Source organism: Notolabrus celidotus, chromosome 3, assembly GCF_009762535.1.
Source record: "Notolabrus celidotus isolate fNotCel1 chromosome 3, fNotCel1.pri, whole genome shotgun sequence".
NCBI classification, from domain to species: Eukaryota; Metazoa; Chordata; class Actinopteri; order Labriformes; family Labridae; genus Notolabrus; species Notolabrus celidotus.
Window position 1 is genome coordinate 23,071,027 of NC_048274.1, and position 19,486 is coordinate 23,090,512.

The 19,486-nt window shown below is 39.0% G+C and overlaps 1 protein-coding gene across 1 annotated transcript in view; it reads right to left on the reverse strand.

Annotated features, from left to right (window-relative positions):
* The window catches only part of LOC117810667 (CUB and sushi domain-containing protein 1-like), a 605,880-nt gene that overhangs the window by 107,684 nt on the left and 478,710 nt on the right, over positions 1–19,486 (reverse strand). Inside the window, 6 exon segments of the mRNA XM_034680592.1 lie at positions 1,510–1,648; positions 4,383–4,574; positions 7,475–7,686; positions 8,384–8,510; positions 13,323–13,514; positions 17,492–17,648. Coding sequence (XP_034536483.1) covers positions 1,510–1,648; positions 4,383–4,574; positions 7,475–7,686; positions 8,384–8,510; positions 13,323–13,514; positions 17,492–17,648 — 1,019 coding nt within the window.

Below are 19,486 nucleotides of genomic sequence, written 5' to 3' on the forward strand. Positions count from 1 at the left end.
CAATCTAATTAAAAATTGATACCATATGTGAGACTATTGCTCAGCACTGATGTGTTTGTTTCTGACATATTGCCTCCAAGTTGAGGGAAACACACCTTGCTTTTGCTCTCTCATCTTCTAAGGGTTGGAGTTATTTGTGATTTGTTAGAAATACTTTTTTCAATCATTTATACTTTATTTTTCTGGTAGATAAAATACAGAAACATTAACAAACATCACATACAAAGCAACCTTGTTTTTCAATGAAGAAAATTTCACTCTCAATCAAGCGTTGATATGGCATCATTATTTCTTCAAGCATTCAGTAGCTTTGTTAAAACAATCACTATGGTAACAATAAGCTGCTTCAATAATAAATGTTCTAACTTGAGTGCAGACGTCTGATTATATGGTTGTGATAGAATACCACTTTTCTTCATCTTTACTTGTGTGTGATTAGCACTCTGCTATTTAATGTTTTGACAATCTTTATAAGGAGAGAAAAACTTCTGTCTGTTTATATAAAACATAAGAGAGACCAACTGAGCAGCAGCCTAGAGTAAATTTGCCTTGTACAGGTGCATATAAGCAAAGTTTAAGATTCTGAAAATTTGGCTTGAAATTGCTAAAATGCATACACAATATCAAAGTTGAGTTCAATTTTACAACAATAAATCTGAATGAAAGTAAAAGAAAATTGAAATGAGAAAACCTTGGCAAAAACACAGCTCATTTTGCTGCTTAGAATGTTTCTCACGTCTGTGTGGGTGTGGCCAATCACATCGGTTACAGTGTCATCTGCACAAAATGCCGACATGTAGTAATTATCGTTGTGCAACCCTGTAATGTGTTTGAGTTGTTTTACTAAGAACCATAGCATGAAGCACACACCTGAAATTAATCATAGCAATTGGTCACTGACTGATTTGAAATGTTCTTCGTTATCCACACCATAGTTAGCAGGTAGCTCAACATGCAACATTAGCTGAGATGCTCTGGAACTAAACTCACTCAACAGACAGCAGGGGAGGTACTCAGCACTTGCAGCCATCAATACTTGGCCTGCATTAGATGTTAATGTTAAGTATAATAGGCAGAATGATTGCTATTCAGCTTCTCGAGTGATGGGATCATATAATTAACATTAACAATGCATTCAAAACTTAAGCAACACCATGCTTGATTTAAACCCAGCATAATAAAAACTTAACTTAACACTATGTCAAGTTTGGATAAAAATACTATATAAAACTATTTGTGTGTTTGAGATCCTACAAGGTTATTGATTTCTTGTTTCAAGCTTTAGTTGCTATGAGTGGCAATGGACACACACACACACACACACACACACACACACACACACACACACACACACACAAACACACACACACACACACACACCACACACACACACACACACACACACACACACACACACACACAAACACACACACACACACACACACACACACACACACACACACACACACACACAGAGAGAGAGCTATGTTTTCTATTCAGGTGGCCTACCTTTTGAAGATGAGTGCAATGACAAAGTCAGGGTTTACTCTGATTCTCCAATCACACTCCTTCCCAGCGGGGTATGGCTGGGGGTAGTTAGGGGACAGAATCACTCCTGAAGGGCCACTGACGTTCCCTCCACATGTTGCTGGAGAGAGAGACAAGCAGAGAGAGAGAAAGAGAAAGATGATTACACAGCATTGAGCTAGGAGTAATTTGGAAAGCGAATCACCCCTTATTGACCACTCACACAACCCCCATAGGTAGGAGAGTAACTCCGTGATGGGGAGTATGGCAGGGTTTGGTTAGAAGGGAAATAATTACTCCTGGTGGACCATTGATATTACCTAAACAGGTAGCTGGAGAGACAGAAAGACCAAAAAAGAAACTGTGAGATTTAGTTATAGAGTGTAAGGCCGGGGGTAGTTAGCAGGGAAAATTACCCCTAACGGTCCTGTCATCCCACAACAAGCCAGAGAGCAGGAAAGAGCTATTGGCAAGAGAGACAGATAGATGCATTCAAGCAGCAATTTGGTGATGCGAAGGAAGAATGTGAAACATGGAGAGGTGTCTTGGGGGTGGCAGGTGGGTGTGAACGGATTATCAACGGTGAAAAAGACATAAACAAAGGCATTAACAGTTGCAAATCACTCACAGGCAGACCCACTCTTCTACACTCGACTGTTGTGTTTAATGCTGGTTTAATCTTCAGAGCTTTTGAACACTCAGGGATTCACAACTGGAGGGGGAAAGTGCAAAGGAGGGGAGTCATGCATGTACAGAGGAAACAGAAAACCTTACAGAATGGTTAAAGTGAGGTCACTGGCAAGGAGTCACAGGGAATATCAGTAACAAGATGTAATGTGTCTCACAGACATGGTTGCATGAAAAGTTAGGTTGTGATAGATTGTGGCATCCAGCAAGAAGGAAAAATGTCTGTAGTGCAATGTTGCAAAGTGGAGCATGGACACCATAGTCTCTGTTCACAGTGAGACATGATAATGTAAGCTTTGGACAAGAGGGGTCTAATGTTCAACATGGGGGTGTTCTGGTTTCCATTTGTGGTTCAGGGTAGTATTGTCCAATCAGCAGGCTTTGGTGAAGCAAGGCCTGTGGAGAGAGGAGCAGGTGGAACACAAACCGCCATAATGGTATCCTGGCTCCCAAGGGTGGAAATCTGACAAAGATTTATTTATCTCTATCTAACAGATATCTGCATGCAAGTGCCACTAACAACCGGTTTTAGATCAAACATTTCAACTTGGGCAACAAATCTGCTTAATGCTGTGTCACAAAAGCCTATCAGTAGTTACATTTCCTGGATTGCTGGAATGCATCAGATGCAATCTTTTGCACATCTTTACCATGATGTTATTTTAACAAGCTTAGAGCCCCTATATTGTAAGTTAATCACAAGAATATAGGTTTCTTTTTTGGTTTCATATCAGGGAAGTAAGCCAGAGTCTACTGTTGAACTGAGACTTGCTTGAAATAGATGGACAGGTCCTACTCCAGGGGATGTAATGGACCAAATATGGCAGTGTTTACATCTGCAACATAAACATGGCATGGAAAAGGAAGTGTTGGCTGGAGAAGTTGGCATCCAATCCTGGAGTCATATCAATGTTGATGGCCAATGGGTTTGGAGAATGCTTTCTGCAGAATCTCTCTTATGCTTGTTCAAGTCTTTTAAATTCAACCTTCAGCTGTGTCTCAAGTCATATCTCCTCTTGATCCTTGCAAAATAAAAAAAAATACAGCGTCCAAGACCTCCATGGTAAACTCAGGCAATTTTTCTCATCCATCTACCCAAATAAGATAAATACTGTGACTATATTGACATGACATTTTTAGTTAAAACTGAACTAAATGCAGCAGTCAAGAAGGAAAAAAAGGTTAACAAACTCTTGGATCTGTCTGTTGATGATGATGAGGATGATGATGAGGATACTGAAAGGCTCTTGCTGCATTAGAGACAATATTTCTTCAGAATGGACTCTGTTACTGCTGCATTTTCTGTCTCTATAAAGCCAGCCTTTAGAACTGAAAGTCACTTTCTTTCTTTAGCGAGCGACTCAAGTGTGTCAGACTCGGTCGCAGAAGAAAATAAAGGAAGGAAAGTACACCTGAAAGTGGAGGAGTGAAAAAAAACTGCAGCAGAATTGTGTGAATGAGGTGTAGAGTGGGATGTGGAAGCTTGCTGGGCTAAAAGCGGCAGGAGGGCCCAGTGCTGGTGATAATAGAGAAAAAGAGCAAACAAGCTCTGGTTTTTCCAAAGGTTCAGAAATAGGGACCCCTAAAGCTGCCTGCACCCCTCTGTGATTCTAGAAATCTGACCACTTTTTTCCACAGCCTCCCCCTCTCTCTATTTCAAGTAAAGGAGACTTCCGGGTTCCCCGTTGAACTTTTCCTGTGTTCCACTGCAACACTGTTCGATGTTATCTCAACCACAGTTTCTTGCACCTGTTCAACGTGTCCTTGATCTTAAAGAGCATGCCTCAAGAATAAAAAAGCATCTGATGCTCCAGCAGCAGCATCATTTGGGATTAGCGATCACCTCACCAGCAGGCTTCACTTGATTTGCCTGCAGAGAAGTATGTCAGATGTGGCACAGCAACACAGGAGTCCCTGTGGGAGTTGAACTGTCATGTTTGTTGTTTACTCCCTTCACTTCAGACTTAAGAAACAACTCTGGATCATTCCACCTCCAGAGACTAGACTACGCATTCAGTCTTCCATTGACTGATGTATTGTTGGTGTAAGTGTTGTTGTCCGTAACCAAAAAACATTCATATCTAGTGCCTTTTTCACATGCAGTCCACCTGTTTTTAGGATGCAATATTCTATTTCCTTTAATATCAGTTTGTTCACAGTGCACCTACCGACACATGTTGGAGGGTCAGGCTGCCAGTAGAATCTGTTATCCATCCGTACACATGTGATGGTGTCTTGGCCCTGCAGCTGGTACCCTGGATCACACTGGAACGTCATGCTGTCTCCAGGCTCCTTACTGTCCCCATATCGGGAACCATTGACAGGGATCCCTGGGTCATTGCAGGTTGTAGCTGTAGTTGCTGGAGAATATGAAACAAAGAGTCAAATGTTGACCTTCTGTTGGCAGACAGAAACCACAGACACCTTGCAGCTCCAGAAAAAGAAGCAAAATACATAACTATTTTGTATGGGCACACTATTAACCAATAATTTGGGCAGATTATAAGGCTTGTAGTCATTCTACCGACCATGACAGGCAAAACTATTCTCTTTTTCTATCAAATGAATGTACAATTGACCACTAACTAAATGAATACTCCCACCAGGTTCAATCTCATTTTGCCAGGCACTCTCTGTTTTTTAATTAGTGGTTCTCCCTCTCGTGTTGAGAATTTGTCTGGTAATATTTTTTTTTGCAATTGGTGTCCGTGTAGAATGTTATGTAGTTCTTCCTTCAGTTGTGGCTTTGCAGTAGAGTTGGTCTTCTCTCATTTGAAAGGTTTGGGGTTTGATCCCAGGTCCTACTGTCCACATTCTGAAGTGTAGGGCAAGACACTGAACCCCAAAACTGAATCACACATTGCTGGCTGATGGGCACTTTACATAGCAGCCTGCCATAAGTTTCTGAATGTGGTGTGAATGGGTGAATGTGGCATCACGTAAAAGCATTTTGTTTGGTTAGGAGACTCGAGAAAGTGCTGTATAAACACAGTCCTTTTACTATTCAACTTCAAATCACTTAACATTTCCCAAAAAGGGTTAAAAAAAACAAAACATTATATTTTGCTCATTGCTACATTTACAATAACACTATTGAACATTTAATGTATTAATATGAACTGTATTTTTACTCTAATGTGTTATATTCAAGTCAATTCTAATTGTAAGGGAGATACTGTTTTAGGGTCTGAGATGTTGGGTGCATAGCAGAATTATCAATTTCCAATCTGTTTACTATGTCAGTGGAGGCCAGGACATCTAAAGGAATCACAGAAAACGTATTGGAGGGCTGTGAAGCATAGGTAGCATGAAACATAGATGTGGTCTCAGTGTCGTCACCCATTGGTTTCTGAAGAGACGTTATGAAGCGCAAAGGTGGCAGTTGCTATATCGCTGCTGACTCTTAATTTGGGCTAAAATGAACACCAGAGGTAGCGGCTTGGTTTTGATATAATTTAGGTGACAGGAAAGTAGAAAAAAACGTATGCTCTTTAGCATTTTTATAGGTCTTGTGAACTTTTCCATTTTGTCTTCAGGCCTCTGAAATTGTCTCAAAGGTTCTGTTTCTTCTTTGGCCTACTTACTACACAAGCAAACAGTGCTTGTTTCTCACGATTCACAACGAGATTTGAAAATCTGATCCAGAATGTATCATACTTGAAAATGGGTTATTAATCTTGGGGTTTGGTGAAAATTATTAATGCACCAAAGGTAATAGTAAAACAGCAGCAGTTGGAAGCTGATCTTCATAATCACATAACACACTGAACATATAAATGATCATCCCTGCAGATATTCTGACACCTGGTGCCAGTCCAAAGTAGTATTAATATTTCATTTTTGCTATCCTGTTCCAAGTCAGTATGAGGATTGGGACACAGATAGGACAGAATGAGAGAACAGACAACAAAAGAAGACATTTATAGGATCATCACCCCTAAAATTCACAAGCCTTGAATTAAATAAATAAGAAAGATGGTAAATACCATTAACTTTGCTTTGGGAAATCAATAAAGAGGTAAATATAAGTAGTCATTATCATAGTAATGGAAAAACAGTGCACTGATTAGTTTGTTTGTCAGTGTAAACATTTGTTTTTTTTTTAAAGGGAAATAATGGAAAAGATAACGTGTGGAGGAGAGTGAGAGACAAAAAACTCTGGATGTTAATATTTATAACAGGAGTTAAGCATCTCTTTAAAAACATCTCGGACCGGTGTGTGATTCAGAGTTTTGTGTCCATGTGTATGCTTATGCATGCATATGTATGAAAGCCAAAGAGCAAGTGCTGGATATAAATGTCTATGTAAAAAGGAACAAGCACAAGAATGTGTGAGTGTGTGTTTATGCTAATGCATGTATGCAGCTGTAAAGCTGAGACGGTCCTGACAGTCTGTGCTTTTGCTCCCTAACTTTTCTTCTTCAGCATGTCTCTGATTGATTCTGCTGCTGCAGTGACTTTGGTCATGATTCGAAAAGACAGTGCACATAGGACACTTTTGGGTCCTGTGGCTTAGTCCAGAGTAAGAGTCGCTTTTGCTCATGAAAAATGCAGCTGTTTCGCAGGTTGCTCTGTCTTTCAAAGAATGGGAAGAAACCGCAAAAACAGTTTGAGGTTTATAGTCGTTCATTGTACCAACAAAAACAAAAAACTGAAATTAACAAAAAGGAAAAACACCTTGTGCATCAGCTTATCAGTGATTAATTAAATGATGATTAATTGATTACTATAATTATTATTAATCTAGTAGGCTACTGTATCACAAAGAGGGAGTTCATTATGCTGTGAGATAACCTGAATTGAATCAGCACTCCAAGATTTATTACAGAATATCCTGGTTTCCCTTTAAAAGAGCCACTCGTCTCTGGTGAGCTCCTTCAGAACTTGTGAGCTCAGGTCCCAGAGTGAGGCATTACGTTTCTAATTTGATTCTTTTGCTGAGGGTTTTCCGTAAATCCTGTTAAGTGCAGCATTATTTCTAGATTAATTACCTTAAAGCCAATACAAATGAGGTTTATTTGATAACTAAGAAACTGTATATGTGATGAATGCTGAGTTTGTTAATTAGCTCATTTAATTTCTAATTAAATTCATTTTTTTAATTCATAACTGGATGCAGGGATAGAGTTAGGCAGCCCACCCAAATCAATGACTGAGTAGAATGGTGGCACTTTTTTGATAGTTTTGTGTCATTTTGAGTTTCCTCTCCTATGTAAACCCCCAAATGTAATAACCCAAATAAAGAGTTAACTCTACTTACTGGAGAACTGTATAGAAAATCCTTGCTTGCTGATGAAATAATCAGAATCAAACTGCAGTGTGAGTATGTTGAAAGTCGAGTGGATGTCTTCAGGTAAGGCAGGTCCGGACCATTCCTTCAACAGGATCCCCCCGTCTGATGGCCCGGATGGACCATCCCAAACTCTCAGAATGTCGTGGTCAATTTCAGTGTCAAAGACGATGAAGTGAAGGCTGAGCAACAAAGAAATTAGGAGATTGGTGACCCAATATTATCATTTACATACAGTATGTTCTTTAATCATCACTTTTACCAAAAATCATACCATCACATAAACTGAAACATAGCTGACAACAGACAGTTCTAACAAGTATTCACACACACACACACACCTACACACACACACCTACACACACACACACACACACACACACACACACACACACACACACACACACACACACACACACACACACACACACACACGCACACACACACACACACACACACACACACACACACACACACACTTAGGGGGTGTCAGCTGTGGCTATGGTGTGTTTAGAAACATGTTGCTTACATAATGACGATTGTGGCATAATCACTGACACAGCAGTTGTTTGACAGGGAACATGCATCTATAATTACAAGATGTTTCATTTCCTGATTGTCTTTTTTTATATATATCTTACAGCCTATGTGAAGTGATGGCTGTAGTTATGAAGGAATTGTCCTATATAATGCACCTGCTTAACACAGAGTGAGCCTGTAAGATAACCCTGTGCAGGCCAAAGCGAATAATCTCTTCAGGCACTTGATAAGCAAACTTGTCGTGTTGGGTTGTTCCTTTAATAGACTAACCCTAGATACCTACAGGCCATCATCATACTCACAGCAGCCTCAGTGTATATCCAACTGCTTTGTAATTACCTGATAGTCTTGCCTGTGTCAGCCTCTATAGTCCAGGTACAGTGCAGGTTGTTGTCATATGGAGCAGGGTATCCCGGAGACAGAATCCGTCCAGACACTGCTCCAGTTATATGACCTCCACACTCCGCTACAAAGACACAAGACAGAGGGCTGAACATTGCTGGGGAAAAAAACCTCATAACATTTCACCACTTTTTTTATTTTGCTTTTATTAAACATAAAATGTCTCCATCCAGTTAGAAATGAAATGATCTGCTAAACCCAATACACAAATTAATAAAAATGAAACCTACAGCAGTTATGACTCTGTGACCCATACTAATTAAACATAAACAAACAAAGATGAAAGACTGAGGCATTTATGTCTTTGTAATGAAATAAAGAAAATAAACCATTTAAAGTTACACTTAATAGGACTGTCTTGTTTAGCACACACAAATGATATAATTCTGTGAATCATGCGCTCTTGCTCTTTAAATATGTATTTTTTTCTATTAATATGTTGTGTCTCTTGTAAATAGTACTTCACAGCTTCACCTGAACCCTCTCATTCGAGACCTGACCCATGACCTGAGCTGGGCCAGGCTAAAATTAAACTGGGTCAAACAGGATCTCCTTTAACCCAGTGAACTCATCCTGGGGATTTTTAATGACTTGCTCCTGGGATTCTAGGATATCAGCTGACGACCAGAATGACCTGTTTAATGTCTTCACCAACTAGTCCAGTGGCCTTTGTGTAAGTTCAGCGAAACAGTCACATTTCTTGTATGTGTTGTATGCATGGTCAACACGGATGATTCTAAGAGGACACGGGGTTAAAGTTACACTACACTTACACGTACAGAATATTCAACCCAGCAGAATAGAAAATCTATATGATTGTCAATATTTCAAGTCAAGTACGATCTGTTTCACCAAATTAGTATCTGACTAAACATGAAATATGGTCTCACATTCTGTTCCTGCGTTATGGCATTGAATGGTGGGCAAAAAAAAACCTATTCAAATATATATTTAAGTGGCAGTGACGTTGACCTTGATGGGTTAAATTTGTCATCACTTCATAAAAGACATTTTTGTTTAATTCTGAAAAAAGCATAAAGAAAAAGAATGAATTCTTAAATTATGACAAACTAGATGTAATGCTTTGTGGTTGTTTTCTTCTACCAACATAACACAGTTTATTTTTTAAATTTCATCAATGGAGCTCAAGAACGGGATGAGGGATATTTAGTTTGTTAAAAACATTTTTAAAAATAAGACTTCCCTTAAAAAGGAAACAATGGCATAAGTATGCTGATTCTTGACATGAGAGGTCGCACTGGAAACCACTTGAAGTCAGGACAGAGTACATCTTTCCCTCTCTTGACTTTCTCTTCAAAGTTAAGGAAAATCGGCAGACTCTTCTGTCACAGCAACATGAACAGAATACAACAAAGGGGTAGTCCTTCTCTCAGGTGAAGAAAAAAGGATGTGCTACATGTACAATGATTAGACTGAGGGACACAGCGTCCTTGTCCTTTGACCACCAAAATGAAATCTGCTCATTCTTAAATTTAAATGATTCCCTTGAGACGTTAAAGAAAATGGGACAGACAAACCGGAAACAACGGCCCACTTGGCTAGAGTATATATCATAGATGTGAAATATCATTCAGTAAATTACTATTTAATGCTTTCATTATGAACGGATCACTCAAGGACTTAGTACCTACGAGTTCTCATTTGTTCTCAGGACACTTTTATCATAATGCTGCATTTTCTAACTACAGAGGGCTTTAATGTATTACAGTGTGATGCAGCTGCTGCAAGCATTGGTATTGTTTTGTGTGTGATTGTCTTTTTGTGGTTTGACTTATGGTCAGGTAAACTCTGATAGGCTCTCATCAGGTGTTCCATGGGTCGTTTTTGAAAGTACCAACCATTTTAGACCACTAAAGATCAGTATTTTCAATGAGAATAGATTATCTGGATCATACTTCTTGATCTTCTTTTCTTTCCTATTAACATTTCAGTTCATCTCCATAAGAAGCGGCTCCTCTACTTTGCTGTGAATTACTCTGAGGTGTGAAGGTTGACTTAAATGAAAATCGCTTTAGGAAGGCTTGAATCATTAAATCAACCTTGAATTTTCCAAGCTCCTGTATACGGTTTCAAGGTTGGCAAATAACTTTGATGGCTGTTTCCCCTTAGGGATCTCCCTATTGTGTTCAAAGTTTTATGAAAAAAATGCAGCTTAATGCACAAGGGAGAACAGACTTTTTGTGTTATTTTTATATTGTTTTCAGCCGTGAGGAGCAGGGGGAGATAGCAGGTAGCTGGGGAAAGGGCTGGGAGCACATTTAAACTCATCATGGTGATACATGGTATGCATGGATGCCCACTGAGCCAGCAGATCGCTGCTGATTGGAAAACAGTGAGATAAAGAGAAGGCTCTGTCAGCATGTGCGTTGTATGTTTGTGTGAGTTAAGAGGGTGCTATTAACACAGCTTTGCAATCTGCAATACTATGACAACCTACTGCTGCTGCTGCATTACCCAAGGCAGACTGAACCCAAACACACATTCACATGACATACACAAAGGAGATGCAGATAATGACACAATCGCTCACATGGCCAGACACATACTTAAAAACACTTATGCAGTTATGCAGCACAACACACATTTGAATGCATACACCCACTCACACAATATAACCTCTTTTTTTTCTAATTCTAGTGGTAGAGAGAGAGAGAGAGAGAGAGAGAGAGAGAGAGAGAGAGAGAGAGAGGGTATAGATACAGCCTGAGGCTAAGCCATCTCCTCATCTTCATGCTATAGGACATGCAGATGTCTGACCAATGCAACAGACAGTCATAGGAGGAAGACACAAAGGTAGCTGTGGAGAAAGTTAGCCCAGGGCTCTACCAGAAAGTGTTCTCCTGGTTGGCGGTTTTGCAGTGACAGAGTAACAACAAATTAATGACTGACTGCAAAGGTACACACAAACACTGAGATCTACACAAATCTGGCAAAAAAAAGAAAAACGCATATTCATTCTCATTCATACCTATACACACACCTTTGCACACACATTCTTTTCAGTTGCCATTAGCAACTACATCAGGCCCTGTCCCACCTAGGAGAGCTCAGGTGTGCTGGCAGGTTAGAGACACACAAGGTTCCGCACTGCAGCAGGGAATCCCAAATTAACAAGTGCCAAGTGCTCACATCTACCCAACAAGGTAGAAGTGCTTACAGGGAAAGTGCTTTAATGTGTAAAATATGCAAAGCCACAAAATATTTATGGACAAGCAGGAATTATAGGCTTAAAAAAAGGCCAAATTGCTGCAAGGATTTCATAGCTATTTGGGAACAATACAAAAAAACAATTGTAGAGTTCATGCTTCACTGGTGTTCGCTGAGTGACAACAAGAACTGAGAGTGGCTGGCTGCACATGCTATATCTAAAACACAAAACTACTTTCACAGGTCTGTAAGCAAATAAATAAAAAAAATTACCATTTCACAGCACCTGAAACGTTTGGCACACTCCTCTCCGACCTAATTAAGAGCTGCCAAGTGCCAACCAAAGCTAAATCTGCCCTCTGGCAGCTCATCCACCTCAAAACCTGGGAAATATTCAAATATATTCCAAATATGCCAACTAAGAGACCTTTATTTTTTTCTCATTCTCACTGTCAGAAAAACAAAAGCCTAGTGTTGTTGGAGTGCACAGCAGCAGCCACTTAGATGGCTCAGTATTACATTATGCTTCAGGACAGATCTCATAGGCTTTCTTCAAACTCTGTTATATTTCTTTAATGTGGTTTGAATTCAATTTAAAATAAAATCAGACTTTGATACAGTGTTCTAATGACCCTTGTTTGATACATGTACACACCCTGTGTATTACAATTGGAGAGTTTTCCTTATTAAGTCAATAGGAATCACAGCTCTCCGATGTTTTAGCCAGCTGTTTGTATGTTTGACATTTGACATTTTTACATTAATGAATAATTCCTACCTATATTATCATCTCTTTTGTATTTGTGACAGACTGAGTCAGAAGTATCTCAAATCTGGATCCTATTCAGTTATTTTTATTATAACCAGTCATTCAATCACAGCAGCTGTTGAAAAGTAAACCAGCTTAGGTAAGAACAGGGGGAATTTCTCCCTGTGGAGTTGTTGTCACAGCGTTGACATAAAAGTAAATCAGGATTTATTCATCAAGTTTTGTTTGTTGCAGCTAAGCCCACAGTGGCACACTTTCATTCTGTCCATGCTGTCCAGTATCTAAAATATTCCATAATTTCAGATGAATCAACATTGCTTTTAAATCACAACACTGTCTGGCACCTTTAAAAAAGTCCTCCCTGATAGAATATTCTATTTATTTTGCAAGCTGAGAATAGCACAGAAAGCTAATGCATCTGTCAAATTCCTTGACATAAAATACTTTGAGCACCTTTAGGCTACAAGAAAGTAGCTTGGCTTACATTATATATTCATCAAAGTTCAATTTAGACTGTCATCCTCTATTTTTGCTCCATAACCATAGCATCCTTAAAATACCCAGACGCCAGGTGCACTAAAATCTCCTGCCTGGTGACAACCTGCTGTCCAAGCACAGAGAGCCTTGTGTGCACAGGTTGATGGATCAGCAGAGGCTGTTTTTACACACAGTGCTGTATTAGTTATTTCCCACAGAGTGTTGATTCAGCCTGAATACACCTGTATTGACTCAATACTCGACTGGCTCTTTCTTTTAAGGCATCATGCTCTATTTGGAGCTCTACAGCCGACAGGAGCAGCTATCAGACCTGCTGCATTTCTCGCTTTATTTTCAATTCAATTGTATGACAAATGAAATCACGCTCTGTTTAATAATTCAGCTCCTGTGGTTCTACATTATTGATGTCCATGTAACCTAAACATGTGTTAGTTTACTAACCGATACAGGAAGGAAGTGGTTTGTCCCAGACACGCCTATCTCCGCTCAGACAGGTCAGTGTACTGCTGCCATGAAGACTGTATCCAGGGTTACAGGAGTACAAGACAAAAGTGTTGGCGAAATGACCATCGTCCTGGATCTTATAGCCGTAACTTGGGATGCCTGGTTCCTCACAGCGTACAAGGTCAAAACCTAGAAAGAGACACAGACACACAGACACACAGACACACAGACACACACACAGACACACACACACACACACACACACACACACACACACACACACACACACACACACACACACACACACACACACACACACACAGGTTAGGTCTCCCTGGTGATGCATTGTGACAACAAAGTGTAAACAAATAAAATGATTCAGAGCAGTGTCTGGCGAGAGGACATAAGGTCATATGATGACTCTTCTGAATCCTGCTGTTTTCCACAGTGTCCTGCAGAAATTTTAAGTTCAACTAAATGTTAATGCTTAAATTATGTATGACAGCTGCAGTCGAAGCTACTAAAGTTTCTGTGTCCAACTCTTATTCTTGTTTCCATTTCACTTAAAAAATCTATACAAACATCTCCGGCGTCCGAAAGGTCAAGTGATGTGTAACACTGTGAGACTATTTATGGTCTGAAAATGTTGTTTGTTTGTGAAGCAGAGGAGAAGACCATCAAATAATTCAGATCATATACAAACAGGTATATACTACACCTGACAGAGCAGATGCATGGGATTGATGTGTATTTAAAAACTAAGCCTCTATCCAGGCTGGATTAACAGAGACACAACAGCAATGTCACTTAGATTTTTCTTTACCTTAGTTCAACCTCAGATGAATATATATGTCCTGCCTCAGATCAGATCTGCAAAGACAATATTCACTCTACAACTACAAAAAGTAACTGCCATTGATTGATTTTTGAAAATGTAGTTTGACTCTGTGTGGATTAAAATACCTGACGTACGGTAGAAAAACATAGTTGAAACATTATCTTCTAAATTACAGATTTAAAATAGTTCTATGATATGATAGTTATTAATATATCTCAGACCAACTACATACAGTACGTATGTACAGACAGTTAAATTTACAAACTATAAGCACAGTACTGCAAAGGTAACTATTGAAGCATATTATACTATCCAAATAGATATTCATTTTTCATTTGATTTCATTTGTATCCCCATTAGCCAAATGTAACAATGTTGGTAAAGCACTTCACTGATTGAAAGTGCTCTATAAATAAAGTTATTATTATTAGTATTGTTATTATTATTATTATTATTATTATTATTATTATTATTATTATTATTATTATTATTATCATCATCATCATCATCATCATCATCATCATCATCATCATCATCCTTTCTGGAGTCCCTGAGCTCCATTGTCTCGTAGATTCCTCTGAGCTGCCGTAGACGTCCTCCTGCTGCGGACGATCTGGACTCCAGCTGATACATACGTGCTGGACTCCAGCGGCAACAGCTTCTACGACTTGTCTCATCACTATCACCTCTCTCTCTTACTCCCCTCTATCTGTCTTTCCAGACCCATCTCGGTCGAGGCAGATGGCTGTCTAACATGAGTCTGGTTCTGCCTGAGGTTTCTGCCTGTTAAAAGGAAGTTTTTCCTTGCCACTGTAACTAGCTAAATACTGCGATGTGCAATGCTCATGATGGATTAAGGTGGGGTCAGACTGAGTCTCACCCTGTCTTGAAGTTGGGTCTCTGTTCATAATTTGACATAGTGTGGTCTAGACCTCCTATGTTTGTAAAAGCGTCTTGAGATAACGTGTGTTGTGATTTGGCGCTATACAAATAAAGATTGATTGATTGATTGATTGATTGATTGATTGATTGATTGATTGATTGATTGATTGATTGATTGATTGATCATCATTATTATTATTATTATTATTATTATTATTATTATTATTATTATTATTATTATTATTATTATTATTTTCATTATTAACTTCTCTGCCTGGGGTCCACACATGCAAAACTAACATTAAAATCCCCAGAATTATAATATTGAAAATCCAAAGCCAAAAAATAAACATAAAGTAGAATTGATAAAACAAAACTAAATGAAAGTTCAAATCTGGTTATCAAATTAGATTTTGTCAGTAAAGACGGTGTAATGATCTTTTGGCACTGAATTGAGTGCCCTTCAATTATTAAGAGTGTTAAGTGATTTAATTTTGAAAAAACAAAACCAATCAGTTATTTCTAAACGAAATCAGGGCACACATCTAAGTGGCTTTCTTTTTTCAGACACCAATGACTCTTCCTGAAAGCCTTGTGCTGTTAAAACATATTTTACACAAACAGAAACTTTTTATATGAGCTGTCTCCGCTGTCTGTGTTTTTTTCATCCATTTTAGTGAAACAGATGCATCCCTCTCCTGTTGACATTTCTTGTTAATGACTTGAGCAGATGTTTAAATTACTCTTTTGAAATAGCCTCTCACACTGGGTATAATTAAAGATGCTGTACCCAGTCCCTGACCCTGTTTAAAAAAACATCACTTGATACTCCTCTCTTCTTTAGCCAGTTAAAACCTTTTATCAATCTTTCTTATCTGCCCATCAGCTCACCCATGTCACAGAACTTTGCAGGAGGTATAACCTTCTCCACTTTAATGACTTGAGGAGTAATGGCTGTCTAATGGTTTAACTGACATACAGAGCAACCCATCCAGTATCTGTATACCAACCTCAGCTCATCCTTTGGTTCGGCTGCTATCCTGCTCCAGATGTGCTTCTTTCTCACCTCCTTTTAACAACTTGAAGATAAATGCTCCTCTAATGGCCTTTTTGACTTACACAGCAGCTGGTGGTACCTTCTTAACAGACTCTCTTTAAAGCCTTGAAGGTGTGTAAGTGTGTGTGAGAGGGAAAGTGAGAGAGGGTGCATGCATGTTTCAAGAAGTAATTTTCTTTCTTCTGTATGCACAGTAAGTTAATGTTGCACCCGTGGATGGACACCACCTTTCATAGTAGTGGGGGAAAGTGATGGCTCATCCCTCTGCAGCTGCCAGTAGTAAAATAAATCACTTGGTAATGTGCTGACAAAGAAAAAACAGTATCCATAGTTTTGTACTACATGACACCTTTTTTGTTCTGGTATGTAGCCCTCAAGAACCACTTGACTGAGGCGCAGAACAGATGCAGGATATATTCATGAGTGCAATCTTACACAATCATCACTACTCTGGTTTTCAATTAAAATCATCTCCTAGCAAGGACCTCCATGATGAGCCGCTCGAAATTAAGAAATCCCTCTTCCTGTGTTTTTTTTTTCATGCATGTGAAAATTATTGGGGGAATTCACTTAGAAGCAATTGCAGCTGCTAATTGCACCAAAAAATCCCATCCCTTTCCCCCCTATCTGCCCCATCTCAGGGTCCAACTCTCAAAGTATATTGCCCTAATGATATTTAAGTGCCAAAAACACCCACAAAGTTGTGTAGCTCTACGCAGTTTGCCCCAGTTTTGCGTCTTATTGTGTTGATGAGCTGTCAGCAATCCCACCATATATGATGAGCTGAATGGGGTGGAAACTTCCTAACAGTCCTTTCAGTGAAGTCATTTCATGACAGATGTGACACAAATTTCACAGTTTATTTCCAGCTCACTTCCTGGAATGAGAAGGCAAAGAGCAGCTTATTCTGATTATAAGAAAGAAAAAGGTCATCCAAAGGTGGAAGGGTTGTCATGAGTGTGACAACGCTCATAAATTATGAAAGCAGTTACAACTGCTCTCAGTAGACATAAAAAAAAAAATCCCACTCTAACTGTGCGTGACTGTTAGCATCTGTTTGTGAATATGGTTTTGTTCTGCAATGAGGTTCCTATGAATAAAAAGGGGACTATTTTGCCCCAAATAAATGCATAAAGGCAAAAAACATCAGCGTACAGTGATGCTATTTGCTCTGCAGTGCAATTTGCTGTGCATCTGGCCCTTTGGAAGTGCAATGAAAATGAGATGATGACTTTTTGCCTCATTTGTTCAGGTTTAGCAGGCACAAAGCAATGCAATCCTTTGGTAAATCAGGCCCAATGTGAGTGAGTGTCTTAGTATGAGTGAGTTATTTTTTTTCTTGTGGCCATATGAAAAAATAAAACAAAAAACTTGTTGGAAAATACCCACTTGTGTAAGTGAGGCGAAATCCCTGCTCCGTCCCCGAGGCGTTGCTGTTAAACTCCAGCCACAAGCGGTTGGACGTACTGTTGATCACATTTCCCGTCATGCTATCATGCGTAAAGTTACCAAGGAAACGGGATGAAGTATTCTCTCCATCATACACCTGTCAAACAAAAGCACAGGAAAAGGCAGGTACATGAATAAAAACATGAGTTCAAAGGGTTTGGTCATGTAGAGGTCTAAATCAGTGCACTGCAACCAGATCTGAAAATACATGAGGGCATACAAATGTTGTCGATCTTGTAACCAAAACTGCAAGGTGCCTTGTTAATGCCAAAAACATGGGGATTCAGTAGATGCAACAATATGCAACATCTCCCTCCTGAATGCATGCAAGGCAACATAAATAAATTAAAAAAATAACTTCACTGCTGTGCTTCAGGTAATTTTGTATCAGTATGGACCTTAAGAGCACAACAAACACCGAGCTAAAATATTACAGCAAAGCTATGCTGTTTAGGGGTTCCTTAACAATAGGCAGAGCTGTTGAAGCTTCAGTTCTTAATAGTAGACCATCTAGATTTTTGTGCAACAATTCCAGGGAGTAAAGAAGCTCAACTTAAAAAGCTGTTTGTGACAATGGAAAGTGTCGGAGTGCTACTTTTGCAAAAGCTTACTTTGTATTTAGCAGTTTAATCCTCGTCTAGCACCTGTGGGGAAGCGGTACACTCGAGCATCTCTTTGATTTGTGCATTTGCAGAGGGGATATAACAGCTCTCAGTGAAAAATAAAAAAGTAGCTTATTCACAGTTGAGTTTGTCTCCAGCTGTGATAAGTGTTTCAGTTTTTATTTATATTTTCTAAAATGATGCTGCTAAAATGGGTTCATTGTAACAGAGGAAGCCATTAACGGGTGTGTTTCCTCGAAATCCCCAGTAAGAGCCAGAAGTCCCAGTATGCATGTTCCCTTTTACTTTAGCACTGGGTCAAAAACAGAAGGTCTATTTATGTGTGCCTGTGACTGGGTTTGAGAAGTTGTCATGCATAAAAAGGAGGTGAAAAAATAGCAGGGGGTTAAAGGAAGAAAGTGAGGGAAGGAAAGATTAGACTTAAAAGATAACACGAAATTGTTCCACATTTATACTGCAGGACTCGGCTTCTCCCATTCCATTTTTCATTTGAAAGAATCATTCCTATTATGAAGATACCAATATTTATAATACATGTTTTACATGTCTGTGTTGGTTGAAGGATTAGGCCTTTTATCTGTTTCAAATAGACACATTAAGACAAGCAGATATGGAGGGTGGAGTAGCAGCTGCAAGAGAAATCTTAGCAACTTGGCAACAACCCTAACCAACAAAGTTGAGCTCTGTTCAACATGACATAACTGACAAAGTGTCAATTTCTATCTACAGGGTTTATGTGCACAAGTCACTTTTATTCACTCTCACCTACTCCATATCTGTCACTATGTTTTAAATGATTTTTTTTTCACTTAAAATGGGCTTTTGCTCGGAGTAAATTGATAAATTAAATCATTTTGAGAAGTTAATGTAAGCTACCACAGATGTATGCGAAAAAGTTTACTGTTAAAGCATTTGATGTATGCTGCATTTTTGACAAATTTTGACAAATATATGTGGCGTACAGATGGAGAGCACTGTAGGGGACTGGAAGGCAGAAACAACTTAAGAGATGATTGTGGACACTTTTAAGACTTTGAAAAGCAACTTTTCAAAGTTACAGCAGTGATCATTTGATATGGGACACCAGCTTGTTTTAAAATCTACAGAGCAGTTTGATGAGATGGAAATTCTGCCCACTTTGGCAGGCGTTGGAGAACGTTGTGTCTGAAATGTTGCTTAAATAATCAATAATGAGCATAAATCAAAAGCTGGAGCCTTCTTTTGATTTGTCACCCAGTTTTTGTACTTATTATCAATCTGGGATATAGACTTGATTCTGATTGGTCAAAACACTATGACAATGGCGATAAAT